At 34.7% G+C, this 13,142-nt stretch overlaps 1 protein-coding gene across 2 annotated transcripts; it reads right to left on the bottom strand.

Annotated features, from left to right (window-relative positions):
* Positions 1 to 7,482: 7,482 nt before the first annotated feature.
* LOC131155150 (uncharacterized) lies at positions 7,483 to 12,921 on the bottom strand. 2 transcript variants are annotated; one of them, XM_058108088.1, is made up of 4 exons: positions 12,185 to 12,857; positions 11,721 to 12,013; positions 9,131 to 9,217; positions 7,483 to 9,042 (listed from the first exon to the last, which is right to left on the bottom strand). In XM_058108088.1, the coding sequence occupies exons 1-4, from the start codon at positions 12,540 to 12,542 to the stop codon at positions 7,789 to 7,791; spliced, it is 1,992 nt and encodes a 663-aa protein (XP_057964071.1). In that variant the 5' UTR covers positions 12,543 to 12,857; the 3' UTR covers positions 7,483 to 7,788. The 2 variants fall into 2 exon arrangements, with proteins under 2 accessions (XP_057964071.1, XP_057964072.1); XM_058108089.1 differs by having other exon boundaries at positions 11,721 to 12,921.
* Between the last annotated feature and the right edge of the window lie 221 nt (positions 12,922 to 13,142).

Raw genomic sequence — 13,142 nt, 5'->3', positions numbered from 1 at the left:
ACATATGATTATCATATTAATTTATGTTAAAATCATATTATTAATTAAATTAATATGATTTATTTTAATATTAATTTAAATTAGATGGCTCTTATTCTTCATTTCATAGTTGAATTATATTTCATTAATAATTATATATTACAATACAAAATAAAATAGCATATGATCATCTTCTAATGTATTTTTAAATTATAAAATAGTAACTAACTTATTTTATATTTACAAAATTGACCCGGCCTATCAAAATTCACTTAAATTGTTCTAAAAAAATGGTTTTGAAGAAGTACTTTTTGCTAAGTGTTTGTTTTAATACATGTAAAAAGTCACCTTTTTTTTTTAGTAAAAGTACTTATTTTAAATGAAAAATACTATAAGCACTCTTTTTTTTTTTTTTTGTGATCCAAACGTGGGTTAAATTAAAGAATACTTTATAGGAGTTGAGCCGAGTCGCAACATGTGTCTTAGTTAGTATTAAGTATTTAGTATGTATTTTTGACTAAGTTAGTTATTTCAATAAGTGAGAATAATATAATTCAGTGCAGTAGCTTGCATAGGCTTGACTAATGTTCTAGGCATTAGGCATCAGAGCTTAGCCAAGTCTATCCTACAAGCTTGTAGGATACCTAACAGCCAAGTCAAGATTGAAGAACCAATTGACTATCTAGATAAAGTAGGATAGTAGTGTTAAAAGCAAGTCAATCCAGTATTTTTTTTCTTTATTGCAGAATGTTCTTTGAGCTTAGTCAAGTCTCCCCTCCAACTTAAAACATGAGAGGCTTGACTACACTCTTGAAGACTTAAAAGTCATGGTTGAAGTAAAAGATTGGATACACTAGGAGAAAGATATTTGTTTCATACTCGTGGATTAGAATTAACCAAATTTTCCTGCTGGCTACCAAAGGCTACTATATTTAATAAAAATAAATAAATCAAAATTTCAGCGGTACTGTTATTCTATATCCATTAAAAAAAAGCAGCATCTCGAAATATCCATTATGTGTCAGAAATGTACAATAACATTATCGGTCCAAATCAATTCTATTACTTTAGTTTTGCAAAACAAAGTCTTTTTAAACACTCTCATAGTGCTTTTGTTTTACAAACTAAAAGCATATACCTCATAAACATTCGCCACCATTCGTTTATATTACATATCGGTATTTAAAAAAAAAAAAAACATACACTTACATAAACTGTTTTTATAGACTTCCCAGATTTACCAAAAATACTACCCTGCTAGAGCCCTAAGCCCGATCTCTTGATGGACCTGAAAACATAATCATCCACTAGGGTGAGACACATTTTAGTAAGGAAGAACAAATCATAACAGCGTGTGGTAGAATATTTAAATATTACAAAATATACTATCTTTTGCCAATCATCACTAACTCCTACTAAGAAATCACATCATTAATATCAACATAAATCTCTGAATTCATACTCACATTTAATATGCATAAGTTTTGATTTCTAATTCCATATTCACATTCATAATTATTTTTAATAATAAAACCCGAGAATAGGGAAGATTACCCGCCCATACAAGTAGCTTCCCTCTGCTCTAATACCAGTATCAAGGCACTCACCTTACTTGGTAAGCTCTTGAGCTATGTATATAGACAAAGTCTCCAAGAATAGGGAAAATTACCCGCTCATATAAGTAGTTTCCCTCTGCTCAGGTATCAAACTGAAAATACCAGGACACTCGCCTTTCTCAGCAAGCTATTGGTAGAAAGTTTTACCTTGTCATATATATATATATATATATATACATATAATTTAATTATTATATTATTCATCTTATCAGATCACATTCCACATAAACATACTTTCCACACAGAACTCTCATCCATACAAAACAAATATCAACACATGGTCCACATAGGATTAGTCCACACAGGACAAACATCATCACATGGTCACATCGTGGCCCACACAGGCACCACTAACCACCAGTACATATCTCAATGACCTACCCATAGTATATCAGTAGAATAACCTCCTCAGGCCTGCCAATACTCTACCCCAATATATAATGGCAATATACAAACTCGTTAGACCTGCCAATGTTATATTGTGATACACACGAATAACCACACAAAAATCCATACACACAAATCATATTATTTATCACGCAGCAATCTTAAGTAGCCAGTATTCACAACAATCAATATTCACTATAAACTGTAATCACAGCTAACCAGTAGCTCACAAATCAATAGTAATTTCATCATTTTGTACTCACATCAGCCAGTTAAAATTATGAAAATTGTATTCCTGCCACACAATTTCTTTTCCATATATATATATATCAAAAACATTATTTTCCCAAATGTTCAACTGTTCAAATAAATCATACCTAAGTATATATATATATATATTCTCAAATTTAACTAGTCTAAGCTTTAATAAAAATCCTACTATAATTAGTTTATCTTACATGTTCTTCCAAATTATGCCTATGAAAACCCTGAAACGACGCCAACGGTACTCACCCGATCCTTAATTCAAAAACCTGAATTTATCAACCCAAACTTCAACAAAATGTTATTTTATCATTCCCTAGGCCCTATACATTCCATATTAACAATATAACTTAAAATATCTTTCTTACCCTGATTTTGGGATGATTCTCAAACTCCTTAAACTGAAATTCTATTCCAGTTAAGTTATAGAGAATCTTCTCAGGATCAATGTGGTAGCTTCTGATCATTGAATAGGGTAAAAACGAAGCCAAAACTTAGAGAGAAGGTGGGAGGGTCGTTTTATAGAGAGAGAAAATGAGAAAAGGAAAGAATTCTCGCTGAAATCACGATTTTTAGCTATATATAGGTGACTTGCTATGCCTCGTCAACAAGACACGTGGATTCGTCAATGAGCCCATGAAGACCGTTCGGCGACGAGGCTGAAAGTTCGTCGACAAAATTCAAAATATCTAAAACCTCTCTTGGCATCTCTTCGTCGACGGAACATGCATACCTGTCGAAGAGACTATGTAGGTCATTCGTTGACGAGTAATACTACCTCGTCGACGAGTCCCTTCTTAATACCCTTTTCTAAATTTTTCCTTCCCCTTTCTTTTATTCTCCCTTTTCCCTTTATTCATTTTCCTTATTATTTTAATAGTTAAAATTTTCCAGGTCGTTACAGCATGCTTCGTATTATTTTTATTTTTAATTTTTTTTATATTGATATAATTATTTGACCCAATATCAAGTATTTTTTAAGGAATGGTGTGAATTTAGATGGTAGTTAGATGTAAATAAACTCGTTATATCAACTCCCATCAAAAGTGCAAGAATAGGGATAATAAGAATTGCAGAAATCATAAAAAATGTAGAAGGTGGAGAAAATAGGGAGGTGACAAGACTTATATTAGAAAATCAACGAGAGATACAGAAGGAAGTGACATAGGGAAAAAGAAAGTAAGAGAGAAAAAGATAAAGAGATAAGAAGGATAAAAGACACTTAAACTTATTTAGCGTTGGACTATTGGATGATGTTTATCGCCTAGGTAGTCCTTGTCACTAGGGGAGCAAACGGTCGGTTTGGCCAAATTCGGTTAATTAACCGAATTAACCGAAATTTTTGATTAATGAGAACTATTAACCGAACCGACCGAATAGTGGAGCCTCACCGAATTGAACCTGACCAAATTACCTTTTCAGATAATTCGGTTAACCAAATTTAACCGAATTAATTTGAAATTAATTAATAAAAACATAATATAATTGTATATTTTTTACCAAATACTGATTAACATATTAACAAACTAACATATACTAATTAACATATTAACAAAATCGGTTATTTTGGTTAACCGAATTAATATTCCTCTTAACTGAACCGATTAATCGAACTTTGTAAAACCATAACCGAACCAACCGATCCTGTGTTCTTAAGCAAACCAAACTGACCAATTTTGGTCGGTTAATTCGATTAATTCGGGTTTCCCCAAATTATGCTCACCCCTACTTGTCACTCCTTTAAATTTGGAGACAACTTGCACGCCTAATTTAGGTGACCTACTGTTTTCATCCCTAAAGCAACTTGGCAATAAATCATTCACCTTAGCTAACTGTTTAGGCACTATTTTCTATTGTCTCACCTAGGCGACCCTTTACCTAGTTGTTAGAGTGACTAGGCGACACACAATTTATCTTATCCAAACGACTTCCCGTTATAACTCTTTAGACAATTTCCTTACCTAAGTGACTATCACTATACTACAAAGGGGTGCACAAAGATAACACAACCACCCCAATAGCTATTCCATTTAGTTGCACTTAACATTTATAAATAAGTAGTCATAAACCTTTCAACCTAAAATATATATTGCATTCGTTGTATTCATAGATTGAATTGTTTCCTAATTTATTAATTCACTTATAGGCAATGCCCCCTAATCATGTTAAAGCATATTTAATTGATCAATGATGGGGATTAAGAGATGAGACCAAATCAAGGAATGATCCTCCCCTAACTCAAAATTTTTTTTGTTGAGTTCGTCAATCTCCAAATAAAGCTTGTGATCATCCTTTTTCTCAAGATCACCTTGATCCTTGGGCAAGCTTTGAGTCCTCAATTGGAAAGGAGTTATTGAATTATTCATACTTGCCTGGGTCAGAATCCTTCTCCTCCTTGATATATTCGATCACTAAGGAATCCTCAAAATTTCTATCAATGATGGCTCATACTCTTCATCTTATTCTGTACAATTAGTAAATAGATCATTCTCGTGATCTTCATAGCTAATGTTCTCCATAATAAGACCTTATTGCCCCCTCATGTTGCTGAGTCTAGCTGAAATCATCATCGACAATGCTTCATCCTAAAAGAGATTACAAGGCGAATGACATTTATCCCCTAGCATCCACATGCAAAAGGGCAAGTTGGCCAAATTTGGCCATTATAAATATTTGTAGGCAATGGCTCAGCCACTCCTATAGAAGAATTGTGCGATTTGCATTGGAGGCTTTCATGGGTATTTTTATTGTGAATCTTAAACTACTAAACATGTACCTTAGCAAGTTTTCCATCTAGGATCTCATCTCACTCTTCGAACCGCTCATGATCGTCTTCGTCGTGGTTGGTGCTTTGTGAGAAGTGTGAATATTGCATGAAAATATTTTTTGGCAAATTGTTGCCAAATCGTCACTAAATATGCATCATAAGTACGATTGGCTTTGGTGACATAATGTCCTTACCTTGCACCTTTGGTAGTTGATGGAATAAATAGTCCCATTGGCATTTGTAAAAAAGATGTTTGATAAAATCAAGTACTTTTTAAGTCATGGTGTGGATTAGATGGATAGATAGTGGATTGGTTTTGAATGGACTAGTTATGTCAACTCCCATCAAAAGTGAAATGATAAGAATAGTAAGAATTGTACAAATCATAGAAGTAAGGAAAGAGGAAGGTGAAAAGACCTAGAAGATGTGAGGAGAGGTAGAGAGGGAAGAGACTAAGGGGAGCAGAAAGTGAGAGAGAAGGATAAAAAGAAATAAGACACTAGAATCTATTTAGCACTAGAATATTGCATGATATTTGTTGAGTTGAGTTGGAGATCCTTACAATATCCATTACACGTCTTTATTTTCTTCAATGATCAAACATATATTAATTCTAGGGTTACACGCATAAATTCAAAATATTAAGTCTTTAGTAATAGAGGATGTTTCTATACATTTTAACCTAATCATAAATTGGGATTGTTTCATAACATTAAAGGTTCAATTATTATAATTGGCAAGAACTTTATTATAATTGACATGTTTGCCCATGCTTATCCGCCTTGTCGTTTGATGACTAGACAATCCCTTATATGTCTAGGCGACATTTGTCACGTAAGTGGTCACTTGTCACTTTTTAAGATTTGGTTATAACTTGGTTGCTTTGCTTAGACAACCTTATCTTTTCATCCTAAAGTGACTTGATAATAAATTGTTCACCTTATCTAACGGTTTAGGTGATATTCTTTGTTGTCTCACTAGCTGTTTAGGCGAGATGTTCATTGTTGTCTCACCTAGGTGACCCTCCACCTAGTCATTAGGGTGACTAGGTGACAATTAGTTTACCTTGTCCAATTAACTTCCTATTGTAATTCTTCGGGTGAGTTCCTTACGAAAGCGATTGTCACCATTCTACAAGGGGATGCACAAAGATGATTCAAGCAATAACAAAAGAATAATGTAAATATAATTTTTTACATCATTGATTTTTTGCTTCTTGTTGTCGATTTTCAAGTGTAGTGATAAAAACTAAAAAAATAAATTTTATGATTTTTTGTTGTGGTGCCAAACTTGTTGCAATATTTTAACATCTAAAATTCATATTTGTGGATTAGACCATTCTCTACAACTACAGTAAAATAATCATCTCAATTTCACGATTATGATTAAATAAACCTTTAAACTATGGAACTATAAAAAGATTATGCAAAAAATTTAAACTATGTAATTATATAAATATATCATCAAAATTTCAGAATTATTTTTTTTATATTTAACACACTTTTTTTTTACCATTTTTTAGTGGGAACTACTTCATAAAATTATGTTTAAAAGTTTGAGTTTGCCCATAATTTTTTTACTTAATAAAATAGTTAATATTTCAAATTAGCCAAGTCTCATAAATCAAATTATTAATATTTTGAAGCCACTCCATATATCGGTAATTTACTTTTTAAAAATACTAAAAATAATTGAATTAAAAATTTTATAACCACTAATCTATATCTATACTAATGTATCATAGCAAGATAGTTTCATCTTTAAGAATTTGAATCCTAATTTCTCACAATTTGATATTTCTTAGATATGTATTTAATGAATTTATTTATTTTATTAATTATTTAATAAATAATGTAATTAGTATCAATTACTACAACAATTATCATTATCAGTTATAGAAATTATTAATTTAATAATTTTTAGTGGTTATAGAAAATTTTAACTTATTTACTATTAGATTTTATATTTATTACTAATTAAATTCGTTCTAATGATTACAAAAAAACAAAAAATTAATTCAACTACCATTAGTGGTTACATCCACTTCCGTTATTATTAGCTACTACACAAAAAAATAAAAAAAAAATACAGATTTATAACATGTTTCAAACTATTAATTATTTTATTTATTATGTAATGAAATGACATTTAATATCTAATTAAACAATTAATATTTTGAAACTATGCGTCTCCATACACTATAGTTTTAATTAGAAATCCAAATTTAAGTTTTCATCTCATTTTCCTTTCTTTTTTCCTTTCTCACCAAAATCCTTAATTCAATTCTAAACTTGACAATTGGAATCTTTTGAATTGAAGTCCATATTTTATTATATGGATTTCAAGTATCAATTTTGCAAGATTAAAAGAATAGAAAAAGTTCAACAAACAATTTAGCTGGTTTGGGAGAGGTCTTAAATTTGGATTTTAATAGATTCAAACAAATGCAATAGAATGAAACACATGGAATTGAATAAAATAAAATTAATTCCATCACTAAAACATTTGCATATTCTTGATTCAGTTTTTGATTTCATTTTCGTCCCATCTGTAAGCCTATTCTCTTCTAGTTTGCAAACCAGACATTTGACATGATAACCCAAGCAGCAGCAACTGTACACAATCATTCATCCCACTGCGCACTCATGCTTCCAGATACACTGTACATTACAAAACATCCTCTACTGAAATCATATCCTTTTTGAAAAGGTACAACTCCTCTACTTAATTTCCTGCAACGAAAAGCAGGGGCTAATTGGCCACACATGCCATGCCTCACCCCATCCAGGCAGTCTCAAAATCAAATAAAAGCATACCTGGCTCTGGGGAGAGCGTATCGAGTGCGGCTGGCACAGTTTCATCTGGACCTCTTGATACAGACTGATTCTCAGCAATCCAATTCTCAAATTCCAACTCTAATGGCGATGGATCAGGTTTGGCAAGTCCAGGAAGCTCAGGATTGTACTCTGTGACAGTAGACGGGTCAGAAGTTGGCGCTGCATTTTGAAGTTGGGAATCATCATGGAAGTTTCGGCTGCTCAGACTGGTATCATTTAACCAACTTATGTTGAAATCTGAGAGAGTTGGATGTGCCACATTTTGGATTTGATCCCCCTGCTGCTGCTGCTGCTGCTGATAATAGAAACTTTGGCCATCATTTGGTTGTGGAATATGCTGACTAGATAATGGGGGCTGTGAAGGCATTGCATTTGCAAGCATGTTGCTGATATTTGGCTGGGAGGAACTCTGATATGTACCTGACTCTGAATTCATAATGGAATTATAATCCCGCCAATTTAGAGAATTTTTGTCATTAGGAGTTACCATGTCGTTTGTATTTGACTGGGAGGAGCTCTGATATGTACCCGACTCCAAATTCATAATAGGATTATATTCCCAACAATTTACAGGATTTCTGTCACTGAGAGTTGTCGGGGGAGGATTTGCTGAATACTTTGGAGCTGTTGCATGAAGATGATTCACACTAGCTGAAGTAAAGCTGGACCGGTGTGTCAAGCCACCTCCAACAGGCCCTGCCCTCTTAAACATTGCATGGGAAGGGACGAAATGAGGGTCTAAACCACTGACACTCTGGCCTCTACCCTGCCGACTGGTATTATTCCATGTACCATGCAGATGTTGTGAGACTAAACGTGGATGGAATCTGTTTCTAGCCAAGCCATATCCTGATCGTGGACTTCGACCTTGGCTTATGATATTTGGGATGCCAAAATTCCTAGATGATGAGCAAGCACGAATTGCATTTGGCCTGGAGATCTGAATCAGTGGCATGGTGTTGGATTGCAGTCGGTCCAGTGGAGGAACTAGATTAGCTGGGGGCTGTGCCGCAGAGAAAGGAGCATCAAGAAATTTAGGAATTGGCAGTGGCCCCGTTTTTCCTTTCTTGAATTCTATCCTTAGAAGTTTCCACGCGTCCTCTTTGTCAGTGGCGTGACAATGATCATGATTGGAGGTGCCAGTGCCCCAATGGTCACATGGTGCAAGGGAATCACAAACATAACAGTGACACTGCATTTTAGCAATGAATAAGATTAGAGGAATAAAACAACAAAGACTAATGTTTATTGAAACCCAAGTTCACTCAGTACTATCTGACCAGTTCACAATGCTTCTCATGCGAGGTAGAACTGAAAGGAAACTTAGCACAGCAGTGCCGTGAATGAGGATAATCTCTGCATGCAATCTGCAATCAAAACAAACCAGAATCAGAAATTTAGTGTGACATAGTACCAGTAACAGTTTGGTGCAATAAAATAACATGCAGGTGAATAGATTAACAACTTATAACAAACTTGAAGTTGTGAACAATTTAAAAGTCTTCCACCTAAGATAAGTTGTGAACAATTTAAAAGACTTCCACCTAAGATAATAAGGAAAGTGCACGGATACAAACACACGAATGCCTCCCTGGAAAAGCCAGATCTCAAATGTATCTTTTCTTTTTTTTGGGCCATTCATTGCGGGCAAGTCAATTATGTTTTATATTTTAATGAGTCATTAACTGCATTTGCCCCTATTAATATTAAGGTCAGCCCAATGCAAAACTGCTTCCAGCCATAGCAGGGTTTGGGAAGGTGTTATGGTGAATGAGAAGCAGCCTTGCTCCCAAGTGAAACTTAAAAGTCTTTGCCAACTGCAATGAAGGAAAACTAGGGCAACGAATCTAATTTCAGCTAATACTAGGAACAGAAGCTTTTGTCCTTAATAAGCTCAACCTCAGAATATGAAGCAAATTTCAAATTTCAACCCCATAAACCTTCACCAGGGGAGGAAAAACAGGGGCAAGAAGTCCAGTTTCTTACTAGTGCCAGTATCACTCCTTTCCTGCGATAAAGCCATATTCTAGGCTCAAAATAAGGAACTGTATGATTTGCCTTTTCATCTTGGACATTAAGGAACTCATATCTAAAGGCTTTTTTGACCAAAACCTCACTGAAACAAAACCCACCCATGTGCTTAAAGCACCATCGTCAAATAGTCTGGAACAAGCACATTCAGTAGTGCACTGCAGATAATTGGAGGGAACTACGCAAGCCATACCAATGCACACACGTAATGGGGAATCAATCTCCAAGTAATCAGGTTCTTCCTGAAAGCTCAATACTAAGAACCCAGCACACTAGCCCAAGAAAGCCTTGGTAGTCCGTCCAAATCTCCTCACTGGCACAGTATGGATATGGCATTTAATATCTAAAACACCGAAGAGTTCCACAGGTAACATTATTCTAATGTCTAAGGTAACACTTGATTCATGGAATCTTTATTCCTAGGAATAGAACGATAAGAGGGATTTGATTACAAAAGAAAAATATGCAATCATAAAGAAAATGATAACTTGATCAAAAATTTTTATTAACCCATATAGCCGACCACATCTAGTGGGACTTAAGGCTTGGTTTTGTTGTTGTTGTTGTATCAAAGAATAGACAAAAAATGACTATTTGCCAATACCACCATAGGAATGTCTGCTCATATCCTATTCCATGTTCCATGGAATAACACACTTTTACATGAGTGAATTTTGTGTAACTACTATACAATTTCTATTCCATCCTGCTTTATTTCATTCAATGAAAATAATGTAACCTAAGGGGTTTCAAAGAAGCATTGCAAAAGATGATTCTGTACAAGAGTATGCAATAATTATGCACTTCTAAATAACATAAAACCTACCAAATTCAAATTAAATACAAACCTCAAAGTATCACGAAAACATAGTTAGGACAGGAAAATATAAAAGAAAATCCTTCTTGTCTTCTAAAATTCCATTATTAAGAAATCTGAAAGTATTATGCCCAACTTGCTGAAAGCAATTTTACAGTTCACATTTACTGAACCAAACAACATCCAAACAGCCATAGACATCAAGTATGGTCTGGTCATATAAAATAAAAGAAAAATCATTCTTACTTATTCTTCAGAATTCCATAACTAAAAAATCCAAATGGATTCAGCCCAAATCAATTTTAGAGTAGACTGTCACTGTACTGCACAGCATTCTGTGCAGCATCTAGAAAGCCATAGCAATCAAATAGAATCATGTCACTTGGCAGCGCTTGCAGGAAAATTACAATGTCATGAATAAACAGTATGTGCATTTATGTATTTGTATATGCACTAACCCTGCATTTGGAAGCATAGATTTTTTACCTTGGATTTGGACAAAACATAGTATAAAATTATATTGAATTTCTTTCATATTAGCACAAACCCAAATCCAAACCTCAAAATTTAAGCTCCCAAACATGAACTAAAGTATGTTTCACGTCAATAAAAGTTGCCAAGTTCAAACCCATTTTCCCCCCTGCAAAGGTGAGTTCACTCATGGTGGAGTCAGTATTTGCAGCTTGCCTTGAACAAAGACACAGCAACCTCATATAGCTATCTTCCCCAGTAAGTGTAGCAAAAAATCTTTGCAAGGTAATGGATTGTAGTCAGCAATGCAGGAAAAGACTCGGTAAGTCTTTTACAATCCCAACTAAAAAGATCCAAGAAACATAAACGAGTTCAGTTGAGGGGAAAAATAAGATAATTATCAGAAAAGAAAGTGTTGAACTATCAGGCAACATTAATAAATTAAATAAGCTGAATAATGTGATCAAGCTTTACGTCAAGAAACTGGAAAATTAGAATATGATATTCGATCAAATTAGATCTCAAAAAGATAAAGTACTGTCGAGCAATACCTGACCCTTCTCGCAAACAATGAGCAAATCATCTGATCCATTCCCGGAGTCATTCACAACCCCCACTGGGTTATCTGGGTCCCCGTCCAAAATAACGCAGTCATCGTCTACATCGTTCACTGACGACTTGACAGCACTGGACGACTTAATCCTCTGCTTGGGTGGCACTTCAGCGACCACGAGAACTTCATCGGAATCGTCTGTTTCTTTATCGACTTCTCCAAGAAGCTCCGTAATCCAATCATAGTTATCATCGCCCCCGCAGTTGTACTCGCCCAACCCTACCTCTTCATCTGAGCTTATTTCATGTATCACAGGATTCGGATCCATAGAAAAATCGGCAAATCAGGGTACCCAGAAGACAAAATTCAAAAATTGCCCTATCTTTTCTTGTCTAATGGAAACTCAAGAGGGAAATTCCTAGACAGAAATCTATATGTACCAAAACCAATTACAGTCCTGACCTATTTTTGGCCAGAAATTGGCGACTTCAGAGTAAAAACAAGAAATAGCCGCTTTCCCAGAAGATTTTTGCCCTCGCGTTTTCCCCAACCGCTGAAGAATCTTCCTCGAAACTTTCTCAGTGAAGAAAATTACTAAAAAAGAAAAAGTAAAAAGAAATATGCGGGTCTTCACGTATATGGGGTAATGAAAGTTCTTATTCCAAAAAAAAATGAAAACGAAAAAACTGAAGGGGTCCCGTAAATAATAATAAACAAAGCAAGCATGTATATTTGGGAAAACGCAGGGAAGAATCCGACTGAGACAAAACCCTAGTTTGTCAAGTTGGGAACGAACGGCTGGTACTGCCTGCAAGTGCATGCAGGCCAGGGAAAATTTCTCAGAACGGGTCGATTACGTGATTTTCCACCGAAAAACGAAAGAAGAAAAAGGAGGCCTTTGCGCGAGTCGCATCGCATCACTCATAGTCATCAATGGAAGCTGAGAGGCCGTCGCTTGGATTTCTGCGTGGTTAATCCGCGCCCATCCGAGGATACCCATATGCACATTGGTTGATTCATAGCTTGCTTTCTTGAGGATGAAAAATAGTGGAAACAGCTTCCGCCGAACTTGAATGGAAGAAATTTGGAGAAGCGGATAATAGAGATGCAGGGAATAAAGTAAAGAGCCGCAGAGGGAGACCCTAAAAAGGTAGACATTGAAGAGTAAATTTGCTTTAGAATTTACTTATGTCCACTTCATATTCACGTCATGGTTTACTTTGACCATCTTAAGCATGTTTTGTAATAGTTTCTTGGAAAATATGAGAGTAAAATTTATAGGCGGCGGTAAAAATTTTTGGTCGAATTGTAAGCATCAGACCGATGACGTGGTATCTACTTTGTAGCTCATACTTTCTCCGGTAAAAGTATGATCTATTGAAAATACAAATAAAAAAACTCTTCAAACTAAATAATTGTA

Source organism: Malania oleifera, chromosome 5, assembly GCF_029873635.1.
Source record: "Malania oleifera isolate guangnan ecotype guangnan chromosome 5, ASM2987363v1, whole genome shotgun sequence".
NCBI lineage: Eukaryota > Viridiplantae > Streptophyta > Magnoliopsida > Santalales > Ximeniaceae > Malania > Malania oleifera.
This window is presented reverse-complemented; position numbering and strand designations above follow the sequence as displayed.